General features: G+C 41.6%; 1 protein-coding gene across 14 annotated transcripts in view; it reads right to left on the reverse strand.

Annotated features, from left to right (window-relative positions):
- Positions 1-17,570, reverse strand: part of ttn.2 (titin, tandem duplicate 2) — a 171,547-nt gene that overhangs the window by 26,032 nt on the left and 127,945 nt on the right. For all 14 annotated transcript variants that reach the window (XM_067444370.1, XM_067444373.1, XM_067444378.1 and 11 more), the window contains 2 exons: positions 17,227-17,529; positions 40-17,142 (listed from right to left, as the gene is read on the reverse strand). In XM_067444370.1, the coding sequence (XP_067300471.1) occupies positions 40-17,142; positions 17,227-17,529 (17,406 nt within the window). The remainder of the gene's footprint in view (positions 1-39; positions 17,143-17,226; positions 17,530-17,570) is intronic.

Genomic DNA, 17,570 nt, shown 5'->3' on the forward strand with positions numbered 1-17,570 from the left:
TGCAATAATGAAGTGATACATTTAATAATTGTATCTTACCTGTAATCTTTGTTCCTTCTTTAGTCTCAAGTGGCACTCCTATACCGTACTCATTTTCACCAGTAACTCTAAAATAATAAACTCCCCCTTCTTGAAGGTCATTCAATTTATAAGTCAACCTGGGACAACTGTCTGTAATCCTGGTCCAACCCATTTTAGTTGCCTCACGGAGATCAACAAGGTAGTTTTTGACTGGAGCACCACCCTCATTATCAGGAGTATCCCATGAAATAGTTGCAGAGCTCTTGGTGACTTCCTTTACTTCAATGTGGGCTGGTGGACCTGGAGAATCAAGGACCTTTACACTCAATGTCAGTGTAGCAGTTCCAGCAACATTTTGGAGGGTTATAGTGTATTTTCCCGAGTCATCTCTTGTAGCTTGCTCAATTGTGATAGATGTGCAGTTATCAGTAGTATCAATAGCTGCCCTCACTCTCAGATCAACATCTGGTTTATTCCACATTACATGTGGGACAGGTTTCCCCTTGAATGGGACTCTAAGAGTAAATGAGCTGCCATCTTTGACCGTCAGTGTCTTTCTCATTTCATTACTGATTAAGAAAACTGGCTCATCTTCTCTGTCCTTTGCTACCTGTGGATCAGTTTCATGGCTCGGCTCACTTGGACCAATCTTGTTAATTGATCTGACTACAAAGATATACTCTGATCCCGATGTAAGTCCCACCACTGTGAACTCTGTGCTCTTAATGTTACTGACACCAACTGTCCAGTCTTCATCATTGGTGTTCCTGTATTCCACCATGTATCCTGTAACTGGAGATCCTCCATCAAATAATGGCTTGTTCCAAGACAGTGTTATTGATGTTTTAGTAGAATCAATTATTTTAGGCTTAGCTGGAGGTGATGGTAGGAACAATGGATCCTCTGCCTTTGTCAATGGACAAGGTATACTTGGTGCACTCAAACCAGCAGCATTCTCAGCAAATACTCTGTATTCATACTCGCATCCTTCACGAAGATTGGAAGCTTTTACTCTTAAGTCATAAACAGGCTTTTTGTTGACACGTACCCAACGAAGACCAGATTTCTCACGTTTCTCAATTACATAGCCATAAATGCTACTGCCTCCATCAGAGACAGGTCTTTCCCAGCAAATTGTCATTGCTTCACTTGTAACACTGGAGACTTCGACATCTGTTGGTGCAGCAGGGACTGTAAATGGATCCATTGCCTTAACAGGATCACTCTCTAGAGATTCACCTGTTCCATACTTATTAACTCCCCGAACTCTAAATATATACTCATTACCTTTGAGCAGTTTTGTTACTTTGCATGTTGTGGCCTTCATGTCTGCATAGACCAAAGTCCAGGCAAGCCGGCTTGTTTCACGTTTCTCAACTATGTAGTGCTGAATTTCCGCACCTCCATTTTCTTGTGGTGGTCCCCACGTCAATGTACATTTCTCAGCAGTTAAACCAGTTACTTCCAATGGTCCAGATGATGGACCGGGTCTGTCCAGCACCTTACAGTTTACTGCTAAAGATCTGGTGCCTGCAACATTTTGCAAGGTAAGAACATACTGTCCTGAGTCTCGTCTAATAGCATCTCTCACAATTAGTGTTGTACTAGTTATTGTTGAAGAAATTTCAAATCTGGCCTTGGCTTCAATTTCTTTTCCATCCTTTGCCCATGAAATAACAGGAATTGGACGTCCTGATATTTCAGCATCAATTCTCAGTATGTCTCCAGCTTTCACTACAACCAGTTGTCTTAGCTTGTCCTCAATTGTGATGCGTGGTGGATCAACATCATCTTTTACAGTTACAGGTCCTGTACCCTCTGATGGTTCACTGAGTAAGCCAGCTGCATTCTTAGCAATTACACGGAAATCATATCTTTGATCTTCAATTAGACCAGTGACATCAAAGAATGTTTCTTGAAGATTAGTGAAATTACACTTTAACCACCGACCATCTGGAAGCTCACTGCGTTCAACAATGTAACCAGTCACCTTAGCTCCACCATCATACTCAGGTTTTGCCCAGGAGAGGGAAACAGATGTTCTTGTTATGTTCATAATTATTGGCTGACCTGGAGGTGCACATGGATCTCGAGCAGAAACAGGATCACATGCCTTTGTGCAAGGTCCAATGCCAGCTATATTTTCAGCATATACTCTGTACTGATAAAATAGGCCTTCTTCCAAACCAGTTACTTTGAACTGAGTTTCTGGAATAAGTCCTCTGTTCATCTTTGTCCAGAGAATGCTGCTCTGATCTTTGCATTCTAAGTGATATCCAGTGACTGGACTTCCACCATCACTTGCGGGTCTGTTCCAGGTAACTAGCATTCCTGATTTAGTGGCATGAGAAACATGAAGACTGGTTGGAGGTCCTGGAGGTGTGAAAGGGTACTGTGCAACAAGTGGGGCAGAGTCAATCGCATGGCTTTTACCATAACGGTTCTCTGCAGCAACACGGAACTGATACTCTGTTCCTTGAGTCAAACGAGTTATTTTGATTGATGTTCTTGCAACTGTTGCTGAAACAATTTGCCATGCAGTAGTGGTCGTATCTCTCTTCTCAACTACATAATTGTTAATTTGACAGCCACCATCATAAATTGGAGGGTCCCATGATAATGAAATAAAATCAGCACTTAATTCCTCTACCTTGATTGCACCTGGTGGACCAGGTTTATCAAGAACAATGACAGATATTTCTGCTGATTTGACACCAAATGAATTGGTTAAAGTAATTTCATATTTTCCAACATCCTCTCTTGTTGCATCCTTGATGACAATCTTGGATGCAGTCTTTGATGTCAGAACATTAACTCTAGTTGTTTGCTTAAGTGAGTGACCATCCTTTTTCCATGCAACCTCTGGAGAAGGTCTGCCTCTAAAAGGAACATCTATTTTGAGATCATCTCCAGCTTTTACACTGTATGTATTAAACACCAAATCGATAATGGGTTCAATAGTAATATCGCGTGCTACAACAGGTGCTCCCAGTGGTTTAGGATCACTCTTTCCTTTGTCATTAAGTGCTGTAATTCTGAAGTTGTATTCTTCTCCTGTTGTAAGTGCTTCAATAGTGGTTTCCAGTGCCTTTACTGTAGCACATACTGTCCATTTATCTGATCCCTTAGTCATCATTTCCACCATGTAGCCTGTGATTTTGCTGCCACCATCATGATCTGGCTTTTCCCATGCTAGAGTAACAGTGTGGCGAGTTACATCAACAACTGTAATTTTACCAGGTGGTAAGGGTGCTTGGGAAACTTTGACAGCCTCTGTGGTCTCTGCAGGCAAACCAACACCAAGTTCATTCACAGCCAATACACGGAAGTGGTAAAGACCTCCTTCTTGGAGATCATCAACCTTGAATGAATTTCTGACACAACTATTTGTCACAGTTGTGAATGCCATCCTTTTAGATTCACGCTTCTCCACAATGTAGTGGCTTATCTTGGCTCCACCATCAATTTGTGGAGGCTCCCATTGTAGCTGGACAGAGTCTCTCTTTACATCCCTAATTTCAAAGTTCACTGGAGCACTTGGAGAGTCAAGAACCTTGACATTAATAAATGCAGATTTTGTGCCACAAATGTTTTCAAGGGTCACAACATACTTTCCTGTGTCAAATCGATTAACATTGTCAATAACAAGCACAGTGTAAGAGCCTGTAACTTCAATTTGAGCACGCTCTGGTAAGGTACCATCTGCCTTTTTCCACTTAACCTCTGGCTCAGGCCTTCCCCTTATAGTGACACTTAAGCGTAGTGTTGCACTGGCACGCACAGTCACACATTTCCTAAGATTTGCATCAAGTTCTACCTCCGGAGCTTCAAGTTTTTCTGCAGCAATTACAGACCCTGGAACATCAATTTGTTCTCCAGCCCCTTCAATATTAATTGCACAAATACGGAAGTTGTATTCTGCATTTTCCTTTAATTTTTTGACTGTGAAGTGAGTTGTTTGCACACCGATTGGAGGAGTGCACACAGTCCATTCATCTTCACTAACTTCCTTTGCCTCAACAATGTATCCTGAGACTGTTGCGCCACCGTCATAAATTGGTCTACTCCATGACAAAGAAACAGTTGAGCTTGAGTGATCTGTCACTTTAGGATTATTAGGAGGACCAGGAGGATAAGTTGCATCACAAGCTTTGTAATATTCAGATGGTTCACTTGGTGTGCCCACACCAGCAGCATTTTCAGCAGATACTCTGAATTCATAAAAGTGTCCCTCAGTAAGCCCAGTGGCTCTGAATCTCAAGTCATTGAGTCTTTTCTTGTTACACTTTGTCCATCGGATACCCTCTTTATCACGTTTCTCAAGAACAAAACCATCAATTTGTGATCCACCGTCATCCTCTGGCCGTTCCCATGTGAGGACTATTGAGTCTCTGGTGATTGCACTTGCTTCTGGAGTTGAAGGTGGTCCAGGTTTGTTGAAAGGATTTTTTGCAAGGACAGGTTCAGATTCAAGTGGTTCACCAATACCATACTTGTTTACTGCTGTGACTCTGAATATATACTCATTACCAGGTAGGAGTTTAGTGACTTTGTAACTGATCGCTTGAATTTGTGGTTCCACTACTGTCCAAGACAGTCTGCTAGTTTCCCTTTTTTCAATGATGTAATGAGAAATACCAGCTCCGCCATCATGTGATGGGTGGCTCCAATGCAAATAGCATTTTTCTGCTGTGACACCAGTTACTTTCATAGGGCCATCAGGTGGACCAGGTCTATCAAGAACTTTTACATTAATGGGTACCTGTTTTGTTCCACCAACATTACTAAGACTTAAGAGGAAATGACCACCATCTACTCTGATGCAATCCTTAACAGTCAAAACTGTTTGTGTGATGGTGGATTTAATCTCCATTCTAGGTGTAGCACTGTCAATTTCCTTCCCATCCTTAAGCCACGTAATATCAGGAAGAGGTTTACCAGCAATATCAGCTTCAATAGTAAAGGATTCACCAGCCTTTACAACTGTAACATCTTTAAATTTTGAATCCATGGAGACAGATGGAGCTTCAATCTCATCTTGAGCAGTAATTGGTCCAGTGCTTTCAGAGGGTGCACTTAAAATACCAGCTGCATTTCTGGCAATCACTCTAAATTCATATCTTTGTTCTTCTTGTAATTCAGTTATTGTAAATTGTGTGTCTATGATATTTGTGAAACTGGCCTTCATCCAACGACCTTCAGGCAGCTTCTTTCTTTCAATGATGTATCCTGTAATTGCACTGCCACCATCATACTGTGGTTTAGACCACTGAAGAGTTATTAGATGTCTTGTGATAACAATTGCTTCAGGAGTTCCAGGGGGATCACATGGATCACGTGCAACCACACTTTCTGAGACTTTGCTTGATGGACTGATTCCTGCAATATTCTCAGCATACACTCTGTATTCATATTCAATTCCCTCCTCCAGACCATTTGTTCTCAATCGAGTGTCAGTAATTAGAAGCTTGTTAAGTTTAGTCCATAAAATGCTGTTCTTTTCTTTGCGTTCCAGGTGATACCCAATAACAGGGCTGCCTCCATTATTGCTCGGGGCTTTCCATTCAATTGTCATGTGGTCTTTTGTTACTGATGAAACAAATGGGGCACCAGGAGCTGCAGGCTCAGTGAAAGGATAACTGACCACAACTGGTGCTGAATCTAATGATGCACTTTTTCCATATCTGTTCTCAGCAAATACTCTAAACTGATATTCAGACCCAGTCTTCAGCTTTGAGATTTTGATTGTGGACCGAGCAATGGTTGCTGAAACAATCTGCCAGTTAGTAGTGGTTGTATCACGTTTTTCCACTATGTAGTTGTTTATCTGACAACCTCCTGTGTATACTGGTTGCTCCCAGGAGATGGTAACATAGGTGGCACTTACTTCCTCAATTTTGACTGGTCCGACTGGTGGGCCTGGTTTGTCAAGAATGATAATGCCAACTTCCTCTGTGACTGTACCTATATTATTTGTGGCTGTTATTGTGTATTTGCCAGAGTCCTCTCTATTTGCATCTTTAATTTTAAGAACTGTGGATGTTTCCGTGCTTGAGACATTTAATCTAGTTGTCTCTTTCAGAGTTTGTCCATCTTTCATCCATGCAATCTTTGGACTTGGACGACCTTTAAATGGTATTTCCACTTTGAGATCTTCACCAGCTTGGACACTGTAAGTGTTGGAAAGAAGTTTAAAGCTTGGTTCAATAGTTACATCCTTGGCGATGACAGGAGCAGCTAATGGCCTTGGGTCACTTTTTCCTTTGTCATTGTAAGCTGAAACTCTGAAGAGGTACTCTTGTCCTGAGCTAAGTCCGGTCACAATACTCTCACATGTTTTGGTGACTGCAGCAACTGCCCATTCCTCTGATCCTTTTGGCTGCATTTCAATATAATAACCCAAGATTCTACTTCCACCATCATGATCTGGTTTATCCCATGCAAGTGATGCTGTGGTTTTTGTCACATCAGTCAAAGTGACCTTGCCAACAGATAGAGGAGGATCAGCTGTCTTCACAGATTCTTCTGTTTCAATAGGCAGACCAATTCCAAATTCATTTTCTGCCATGACTCTGAAGTAATAAATACCACCCTCTGTCAGATCACCGACTCGGAAACTGGTTTTGGAGCACTTACTAGTAATGTTTGAAAATCCTTGTCTATTTGATTCCCTCTTGTCAATGATGTAATTTTTTATTTTCGAACCACCATCAATAAGTGGTGGTTCCCAAACTAGGGTGGCATAATTTCTTGTTATATCTTTCACAACAAGGCTCTGTGGAGCACCTGGTGTATCAAGTACCTTTACTGACACAAATGCTGATTTAGTGCCAGCGCTATTTTCCAAAGTCAGAATATATTTTCCAGCATCATTTCTGTCACATATATCAATTGATAACTGAGTGTAATCTGCTCCCTTCTCTATTTGAGCTTTATCAGGCAAATCTCCCTCATCCTTGGTCCAGTTTATCTCAGGAATTGGGCGTCCTTTGATTGGTATGTTAATTCTCATAGATCCTCCAGCATGCACAACAATACCTTTTCTTAACTCAGAGTCAAGCTCAATTTCAGGGGCATCCATCTTGTCCACTGGTTTGATGGTTCCCTGGATGGCTACTGGCTCACCAACACCCAGTTTATTTAGGGCACATATGTGAACTTTGTATTCTTGGTGTTCAGTGAGTTTAGTAATTGTAAATTTGGTATCATTTAATCCAGAGGGTGGAGTACATGTGGTCCATTCTTCTTCATCAGCTTTACATATCTCAATAACATAGCCCTGAATGTCTAAGCCACCGTCGTATATTGGTCTACTCCATGCAATTTTGACTGAATTCTTTGTAGTGTCAACAAGGTGTGCATTAGTTGGTGGGCCAGGCTTAAATGTTGGATCACAGGCTTTGTAATAAACAGTTGGTGGACTTGGTTGTCCAACTCCAGCAGCATTTTCTGCAGATAACCTGAATTCATATTCATGATCCTCTGTCAAGCCTGTCACTCTGAAACGCAAGTCTGTGACCCTGCGTTTGTTACATTTTGTCCATCGGACTCCAGCTCTGTCTCTCTTCTCTACGATGTAACCAACAATCTCACTTCCACCATCAGTTTCAGGACGAGTCCAGCATACAGTCATAGAGTCCCTTGATATATTTGTTATTTCTAGGTCTTTAGGTGGCCCAGGTAGAACAAAAGGATTTCTCATAATCACTGGTGCAGATTCAAGTGGTTCACCGTCTCCATACTTGTTGACAGCCATGACACGGAATATGTATTCATTTCCTTTTAGAAGTTTGGTAACTTTAAACATTGTTGCTCCACAATCACCTGAAACTACTGTCCAAGCAAGACGACTTGTTTCTCTCTTCTGTATGATATAATGAGAAATGCTGCTGCCACCATCATGTCTTGGAGGCAGCCATGACAATGAACACTTCTCACATGTTACACCAGAAATGGTCAAAGGACCTTCAGGAGGTCCAGGTCTATCTAGCACTCTTACATTGAAGGAAACAGACTTCGTTCCAGCCACATTAGTGAGGTGCAATGTGTACTGTCCTCCATCAACTCGAATGGCATCTTTGACGACAAGAATTGCTTTGAAGTCAGTGTTCTTGATCTCAGCTCTTGCAGAATTTTCAACTTCCATATCGCCCTTAAACCACTGCATTGTTGGAATTGGCTTGCCTAGTACAGATGCTTCCAGGGTAAATGTGTCACCAGCATTCACAGTCAAAATCTGGCTATATTCTGAGGCAACATCATAGGTTGGTGGTTCAACTTCATCCTTAGCTGTAATTGCGCCTGTGCTCCCAGAGGGCCTACTGACCGATCCAGCTCCATTTCTGGCAATAACTCTGAAATCATATTTGTTGTCTTCTATTAGGCCTGTGACTGTAAATTCAGTTTCGAGAATGTTAGCAAAACTAGCTTTCATCCAACGGCCCTCTGGCAGGTCTAATTTCTCCACAACATATCCAGTGACAAGGCTGCCTCCATCATATTCTGGTGGTGTCCATCTAAGTTTCACTGAGTGTCTTGTCACAATCAGTGGCACAGGGGTGCCTGGTGGGTCACATGGATCACGTGCCACACAACCCTCAGAGATTTTGCTGCACATACCAATTCCAACTATGTTTTCAGCAAAGACTTTGAACTCATATTCAATGCCCTCTTCCAGGGAAGAAGTTTTAAATCTGGTGTCTTGAATGAGTGTTTTATTGATCTTTGTCCAAAGAATACTATTTTTCTCTTTTCTCTCAAGATGATATCCTAGAATAGCACTTCCACCATCTGAGACAGGTTTGTGCCATTCGACTACCATAGACTCTTTTGTGAATGCAGACACAAATGGAGTTCCTGGAGGCCCAGGCTCTTTGAAAGGATACTGGGCAAGTACTGGATCTGAGTCAATGCCATAGCTTTTACCATATCTATTCTCAGCAAAGATCCTAAATTGGTATTCTGCACCAGTTTTTAAATTACCAACTTTAAGTGTAGTCCTAGCTACTGTGGCAGAAACAACTACCCAGTTTGTGGTGGTGGTGTCTCTCTTTTGGACAATATAATTTGAAATCTGGCAGCCTCCAATGTATGTTGGTGGGTCCCAAGAGAGTGTAATGCTCTCTGCACTCACTTCATCAATCCTTACTGGGCCTGTTGGTGGGCCAGGTTTTTCAAGTATAATTATTTCAACAGTTGCTTCCTTTTGTCCAAGAACATTAGCCACAGCAATGTTATACATACCACCGTCTTCTCTTGTTGCATCTTTGATCGTAAGCGTGGTATGATGTGCAGTGTCAGCAACATTTACTCTTGTGGTCTGTTTCAGAGCTGAGCCATCTTTGGACCATGTAATTGTTGGTTTTGGATGACCAGCAATTCGTGCTTCAATTTTCAAATCTTGCCCAACCTGTACATTGTAGGTACTGAGTTTTGTTCTCACTGAGGGCTCAATTGCGAGGTCCTTTGCAACAACAGGATTTGCCAAGAGTCTGGGATCACTCTTTCCTTTATCATTAACAGCAATGACTCTAAAATGGTACTCCCCACCTTGGGCTAAATTAGTTACAATAGTGTCAAGGGATTTTACTTGAGCACAAAGAGACCATTTATCTTGATCTTTTGCTTGCATTTCAACTTCATAATGAGCAATTCTGCTGCCTCCATCATGCTCTGGTTTTTCCCATTTGAGAGAAACACTCTTCCGTGTTACATCCACTACAGAAACTTTACCAGGGGGCTGTGGCACCTCTGAGATTTTCAGTGGTTCTAGAGTCTCTGCAGGCAATCCAATTCCATGTTCGTTTTCAGCAAGTACTCTAAAGAAATAGATGCTCCCCTCTTGGAGTGGTTCAATTTTCCATGTCATCTTGTTGCAGGAAGCAACGGCTGAGTACACCTTTCTTGTGCTTTCTCGTTTTTCAACAATGTAGTTTTTTATTTTAGCTCCACCATCCAACAAAGGTGGCTCCCAGGTAAGAGTGACTGAATTTTTTGTTATTTCCTTCACACGGAAGTTTGCAGGTGCATCAGGAGTATCTAATACTCTGACACTAATAAATGCAGATTTTGTTCCACTGGCATTTTCCAGAGTTAAAGTGTATTTTCCACTGTCAAATCTATTAACATTTTCAATTACGAGTGAAGTAAAACTGCTTGTAATATCAATCTGAGCTGCCTCATTGATTTCCCCTTCAGCCTTTCCCCACTTGACTTCAGGAGTTGGTCGTCCACGGATAGGAACAAACAATCTGAGAGAGCCTCCAGACCTGACAGTGATCATCTTTCTCAAGTCAGCATCAAGATCAATATCTGGTGCTTCAAGTTTATCCTCTATGATGATGGATCCGGGGATATCAGCAGTTTCTCCCACACCAATCTTATTTATGGCACATATTCTGAATTTGTACTCATGCTTTTCAAGGAGTTTTTTAACCTCAAATCTTGTCTCTGTTATTCCTGAGGGAGGTGTACACATCATCCATTCATCGGAAGTGACTTCATAGGCCTCAACAATGTAACTTTGAATCTCACATCCACCATCATAAATTGGCTTGCCCCAATGCAGGACAACAGATGCTCTTGATACATCAATAACCTTAGGGTTGTTTGGTGGACCAGGCTTGAAGACTGGATCCACTGCCTTGAAGTACACTGTGGGTGGACTTGGTTTACCAGCCCCAGCTGCATTGTCAGCAGACACACGGAATTCATAACCTCGGTTTTCAAGAAGACCCGTTACTCTAAAGCGTAGTTCACTCACTACACGTTTGTTGCATCTTGTCCACCTAACACCTTCCTTGTCTCTCTTTTCAACTATATATCCTGTAATTGCATTACCGCCATCATTAGTGGGTCTTTCCCATGTGATAACCATGGAATCCTTAGTTATATTTGACACTTCAACATTACTTGGTGAATCAGGTGGAACAAATGGATTTGCTGCAATCACTGGATCAGATTCCAAAGGCTCACCAATTCCATATTTATTTACAGGTATCACTCTGAAAATATATTCATTTCCAGGAAGGAGTTTTGTAATTTTAAGATTAAGGGTTTGTACCTTAGATTCCACAACAGTCCAAACTAATCGGCTGGTCTCTCGTCTTTCCACTATGTAATGAGACACCTCTGCACCTCCATCATGCAATGGAGTTTTCCAGGCAATGCAGCACTTTTCACTGGTAACACCATAGATTGAAATTGGGCCATCTGGAGGTCCAGGTCTGTCCAGAACCTTGACATTCACACCTACTGATTTCTCTCCACCAACATTTTTCAATAGCAAGGTATACTGGCCTCCATCAACACGGATAGCCTCCTTCACACTAAGAGTAGTTGTGAAGTCTGTATTCTTGATCTCAAGTCTTGCAGTATTTGTAAGCTCTTCGCCAGCTTTTATCCAGTGAACTGAAGGAATGGGCTTGCCAAGTATCCCTGCATCTACTTTGAAGGATTCACCAGCATTAACAATAATAGTTTGAGAATATTTGGCATCCAGGTCAATTTTGGGTGGATCAACTTCATCCTTTGCTGTGATTGCACCAGTGCTGTCTGATGGAGCGCTAGAAACACTTGCAGCATTTCTTGCAATGACACGGAACTCATACTGCTGCTCCTCTATTAAACCACTGACGACAAATTCTGTCTCAATGATATTAGCAAAAGAGGCTTTCATCCAGCGGCCATTAGGTAATTCTTTCTTCTCAACGACATATCCAGTGATCTTGCTGCCACCATCAAAGTTTGGTGGTGTCCACCTGAGTGTTACAGAGCTTCTTGTGACAATAACTGCTTCAGGTTTGCCAGGAGGATCACATGGATCTCTTGCCACCTGGATTTCTGATACTTTACTTGCTTTGCTTAGCCCAACTATATTCTCAGCATAAACTCTAAATTCGTATTCAATGCCTTCTTCAAGGCCACCTATCTTGAATCTTGTGTCTGGAATGATCGTTTTGTTTTGTTTCACCCACAGCAAGCTGTTTCTTTCCTTGCTCTCAACATGATAACCCAAAATCTTGCTTCCACCATCACTACTAGGTTTGTTCCACACAATAACCATGCTTTCTTTAGTAGCAGATTGAACAGTGGGAGTTCCTGGAGGATTTGGAATCTCAAAGGGATATTGTGCAACAACAGGCGCAGACAGGAGAACTGAACTCTTTCCATATCGATTTTCAGCGGCAATCCTAAATTGATATTCACAGCCAGTCTTTAATCTTGCAGCTTTAGTTGTTGTTCTCGCAACTGTTGCAGAAACAATCTGCCAGTTTGTGGTAGATGTGTCTCGCTTTTCAACAATGTAGTTATTAATACTACAGCCTCCTTCATACTCTGGAGGCTGCCATGATAATGTAGCACTGTCTGCTGTTACCTCATCTATTTTGATTGGGCCAGTTGGTGGTCCAGGTTTATCAAGTACAATAACATTGATGTCTGCAGTAGCTTCACCAGCTGTGTTTGTCAGTTTAATAGTATATTTGCCCACATCATCACGTGTTGCTTCTTTTACCACAAGATAAAGGTGTTTCTCTGTTACTTCGGCATTTACTCTTGTTGTTTCTTTCAAAGCAATACCATCTTTTTGCCAGGTAACTGCTGCCTTTGGCTGAGCAACATATGGCACATCAATTTTCAGATCATCGCCTGCCAGAACACTGTATGTGCTGAATACAAGTTTGAAAGCAGGAGCAATAACAACATCCTTAGCAACCACAGGGACATTAAGCGGACGTGGATCACTGGTTCCCTTTTCATTGAATGCTGAAATACGGAAGGAGTATTCTTCACCTTGTATTAAGCCAACAACAACTGCCTCTGTTACTTTAACAGTCATTACTTGGGTCCATTTTTCACTGTTTTTTGTTTGCATTTCAACAATATAACCACTAATTCTGCTCCCTCCATCGTGGTCTGGCTTCTCCCAAGAAAGTGTTACACTGTTGCCAGTTACATCTTTTAGAGTCACTTTTCCAGGAGGAAGAGGCCTCTCTGAGATTTTTATAGCTTCTGTGGTCTCTACTGGAAGACCAACACCATACTCATTTTCAGCTAGAATTCTGAAGAAATACAAGCTTCCTTCTTGTAAATCTCCAATTCTCCAACTTGTTTTGGGACAAGAGGCATTAACAATGGAATATGCTTTTCTTGTAGATTCTCGTTTTTCAACAATATAATGCCTGGTTCTTGATCCACCATCAATGATTGGAGGATCCCAGATGAGTGAAACTGAATCTTTTGTTATTTCTTTGATTGTAAGGTTTTGTGGTGCACCAGGAGTGTCAAGAACTCTGACATTAACAAATGCTGTTTTAGTTCCTGAACTGTTTTCCACTGTTAGCATGTACTTTCCACCATCAAATCTGTTTACATTCTCAATAAGCAGTGTGGTGAAGGATGATGTAATATCAATGGATGCTCTATCAAGGGGTTCTCCATTCTCCCTTGACCATCTAACTTCTGGAGCAGGTCTTCCTTTAATTGGCACAAATAATCTTAAGGTACTGCATGCTCTGATATTCACTACTTTGCGGAGGTCTGAATCAAGCTCAACTTCAGGTGGAAGGAGTCTGTCTTCTGCTTTAGGTGAACCAGGCACTGAGGCTGGTTCTCCAACACCTTCACAGTTAAGAGCTGAAATGTTGATCTTATATTCTTGGTTTTCAATAAGGTTGGTTATGGTGAAAGATGTTGCCGTGAGACCTGCCTTTGGAGTGACAATTGTCCATTCATCTTCCTCTGGCAGGCATGTTTCAAGAATATAACCTGTGATATCAGATCCACCGTCATAAACTGGTTTATTCCAAGCAAGAGTAATTGATGACTTAGTTGTATCCAAAACCCTAGGATTTCCAGGGGGTCCAGGTTGGAATATTGTGTCACATGCTTTGTAAAATGGACTTGACGGGCTTGGTGCACTCAAGCCAGCAGCATTTTCAGCTAAGATTCTGTATTCATACTCATGTCCAGGTGTTAGTCCTGACACTTTGAAGCGCAGATCAGTAACAGTCCTTTTATTGCATTTTACCCAACGAAGACCAGTTTTATCTCTCCTCTCAATGATATAGGTATTTATACTACTTCCGCCATTATGTTCAGGATGTCCCCAACAAACCACCATTGAATCTTTTGTGATAGAGGTTACTTCTGGTGCCTGTGGAGGATCAGAAGGCACATATGGGTTAGTAGCAACAGCAGGATCAGATTCAAGAGGTTCCCCAACTCCATACTTGTTCACAGCCATGACTCTGAAGATATATTCATTTCCTTTCAGCAATTTGGTAACCTTATAGCGGTTAACTTGTAAATCTGTGGCTACATTTGTCCATGTAAGTCTACTTGTTTCACGTCTTTGGATGATGTAATATTCAATCTTTCCTCCTCCATCATGAAGTGGTGGCAGCCATGACAGAATACATTTCTCTGTTGTCATGTCTGTGACATGCAGTGGTCCCTCAGGTGGGCCAGGTCTGTCAAGAACTTTAACGTTGAAGACAAATTTGGCAAATCCTCCTGGATTGCTAGCAGTTAGAGTGTATGCGCCACCATCTCTACGTAAAGAATCTTTGTTAATCAAGCACGTACAGAAATCTGATGTTTTGATCTCAAGTTTTCCTGTATCTTCAAGCTCCTTGCCATCTTTAGTCCAAACCAAGGATGGAATTGGACGACCTGTAACATGTGCATCTAGCTTGAAGACATCACCTGCTTTCACTACCACGACACTACTAAAACTTGCATCAACATCAATCTTCGGCTCTTCAATGTCATCTCTGCAGACAATGACCTCTGAAGGTTTAGATGGTTTACTAACAGCTCCAGCTGAGTTCCTTGCTAATACACGGAATTCATAAGAAGCATCTTCTGTGAGACCACTCACAGTAAAGTTTGTTTCAAGAATGTTACTGAAGTTGGCTTTGAGCCAGCGACCATTAGGAAGCTCTCTTTTCTCAATTGTATATCCAGTTATTGAGAAACCACCATCACCCTCTGGCTTTGTCCACTGAAGAGTAACTTCATGTCTAGTTATGTTAAGGGCCACTGGTTGACTTGGGGGGTCTATGGGATCAAGTGCATATGTCATCTCAGATGGCTTGCTTGCTTTGCTGAGACCAGCCATATTTTCTGCAATAACACGAAATTCATATGCAATACCATCCATCAGACCTAGTGATTTAAACATATTTCCAACGACAAGAGCTTTGCTGATCCTCTGCCACAGTATGCTGTTCTTCTCTTTCCTCTCAATGTGGTATCCTAAAATTGGGCTACCTCCATCTGAAGAGGGTTCATTCCAGCTGATTGTCATCGAATCCTTGGTGAAAGCAACTATTTGTGGAATTCCTGGCTGCCCTGGTACATCAAATGGATAAGCCGCCACCACCGGTTCTGATGTTATGTAGGGTCCAACACCATATCTGTTCTGAGCTTTAACACGGAATTGATATTCAATACCAGTTGTAAGGCGTGCAGCTTTGAATGTTGTGCGGATAACAGTTGCTGCCAGTTCTGCCCAGTTAGTGCCAGTGGTCTCACGCATTTCAACAATGTAGTTATTAATAGGAACTCCTCCATCATTTTCTGGAGCTTCCCATGATATTAGAACATAGTCACAAGAAACTTCATCCACTTTTATTGGTCCAGTTGGAGGTCCTGGAATATCATGTACTTGAACAGTAATGATTTCAGTCAGAGTTCCTAAGGTGTTCTTTCCAGTCATTGAATACTGTCCTCCATCTTTTCTCTTAATTTCATTAATGTTGAGAATAGTAGAAGTTGCAGTGTTTTCAACGTTTATTCTCTGTGTTTGCTTAAGTTCCTGATCTTCTTTCTTCCATACAACAAGTGGTTTTGGACGACCCAGAACAGGGATTTCAACTTTAAGATTATCACCTGCTTTAGCTATCACAGTCTTCTGATATATACCTCTGAGGTCAAATTCTGGAGCCGTGGTTTGCTCCTTAATTACAACTGGTCGACTTTCACGAGGTTCACTTCTGCCTGACATGTTTACAGCAAAGATGCGGAACACATATTCTGCATTTTCCAACAATTCTGTTGCAGTGTAGTCCAAAGCTTTTATTGTTGTCACATGGGTCCACTGATCAGAATCTTTCAGCTGAGCCTCTATCACATAGCCAGTTATTCGACTACCACCATCATATTTTGGTTTCGTCCATGCAAGAGTTGCTGTATCTTTGGAAACATCTGAAACAATCAGATTATCTGGTGCAGAAGGAGCCTGAGAAGCTCTTATTGGTTCAGGTGTTTCTGCTGGTTCACCAATACCCCTTTCATTCTCAGCTGAAACTCTGAAGTAATATTCAGCACCCTCTTCCAAGTCTGGAATCTTGTATGAGCATTTCTGCCAGTTTGCAGTAATGGTTGAGTAAGCCTTTCGTGTTGCTTCCCGCTTCTCAATAATATAATTTGTGATCTTTGAACCACCATCAATAATTGGAATCTCCCATTGTAAAGTAATGCTATGCTTTGTGATTTCCCTTGGTTTCAAATTTACTGGAGGTCCTGGGGTGTCCACAACACGAACATTGACAAATCCAGTCTTCTTTCCAGCAACATTTTCTAATGTTAGGACATATTTCCCAGCATCATATCTTGTACATTCAGGGATGACTACTAGAGTGTATGATTCAGTAGTGTCAATGTGAGCACGTCCTTTAAGAGGTACATCTTCCTTATACCACGTTACTTCTGGAGCTGGCCGGCCCTTGATAGGCACAAATATGCGGATTGAAGCACCTGACTTCACAACAAGTGTTTTTCTCAGCTCTGCATCAAGTTCAAAGTCAGGAACCTCCTCTCGATCCACCAGTTCAACAACTTGCTCAACTTCAGAGGGTTCACCAAGTCCTTCTGTGTTCTGTGCTCTGACTCTGAAGTGATATTTCCCCCCTGACTGTAAATTTGAAATCACAAATTCTGTTATTCTCAAGGGAGTAGTTGTGTCTTGAATCCAGTCATCATCTCCTTCCTTTTTATGTTCAACAAAGTATCCTGTAACATCAAGACCACCATCATAGAAGGGTCTACCCCAATTAAATGTTGCTGTTGTTTTGGTGGTGTCAGTAATTCGTGGGTTGGATGGAGGCCCTGGTGGATCTGAAAAAAGTGATAATGATAAATCATAAAAAATTTACATGACATTTTTTTTTGGGATATATGTATTAAAAAAAATTAACTTACATGCAATATCCTTTGTCATTACAGGTTGTGATGGCTCACTAGGCTCGCCGAAACCAGCCTTATTCTCTGCAGTGACACGGAATTCATATTCAATTCCCTCTGACAGGCCTGAGACCTTATAACGTAGATCAGAAATGGTTTTCTTTGATGCTCTGACCCATCTCATTCCTCTTCTCTCTTTTCTCTCAACACTATAGCCTCTAATGTCACTTCCTCCATCAACAATTGGTCTCTTCCAGGAAATTGTTACAGCATTTCTACTGATATTATCAATTTCTGGTTTTGATGGTGGCCCGGGGGGTCCTGCAAAAAAAGGTGAAGAAGTTGAAAAAACTAAAATAAAT

This window comes from Pseudorasbora parva, chromosome 5 (assembly GCF_024679245.1).
Source record: "Pseudorasbora parva isolate DD20220531a chromosome 5, ASM2467924v1, whole genome shotgun sequence".
NCBI lineage: Eukaryota > Metazoa > Chordata > Actinopteri > Cypriniformes > Gobionidae > Pseudorasbora > Pseudorasbora parva.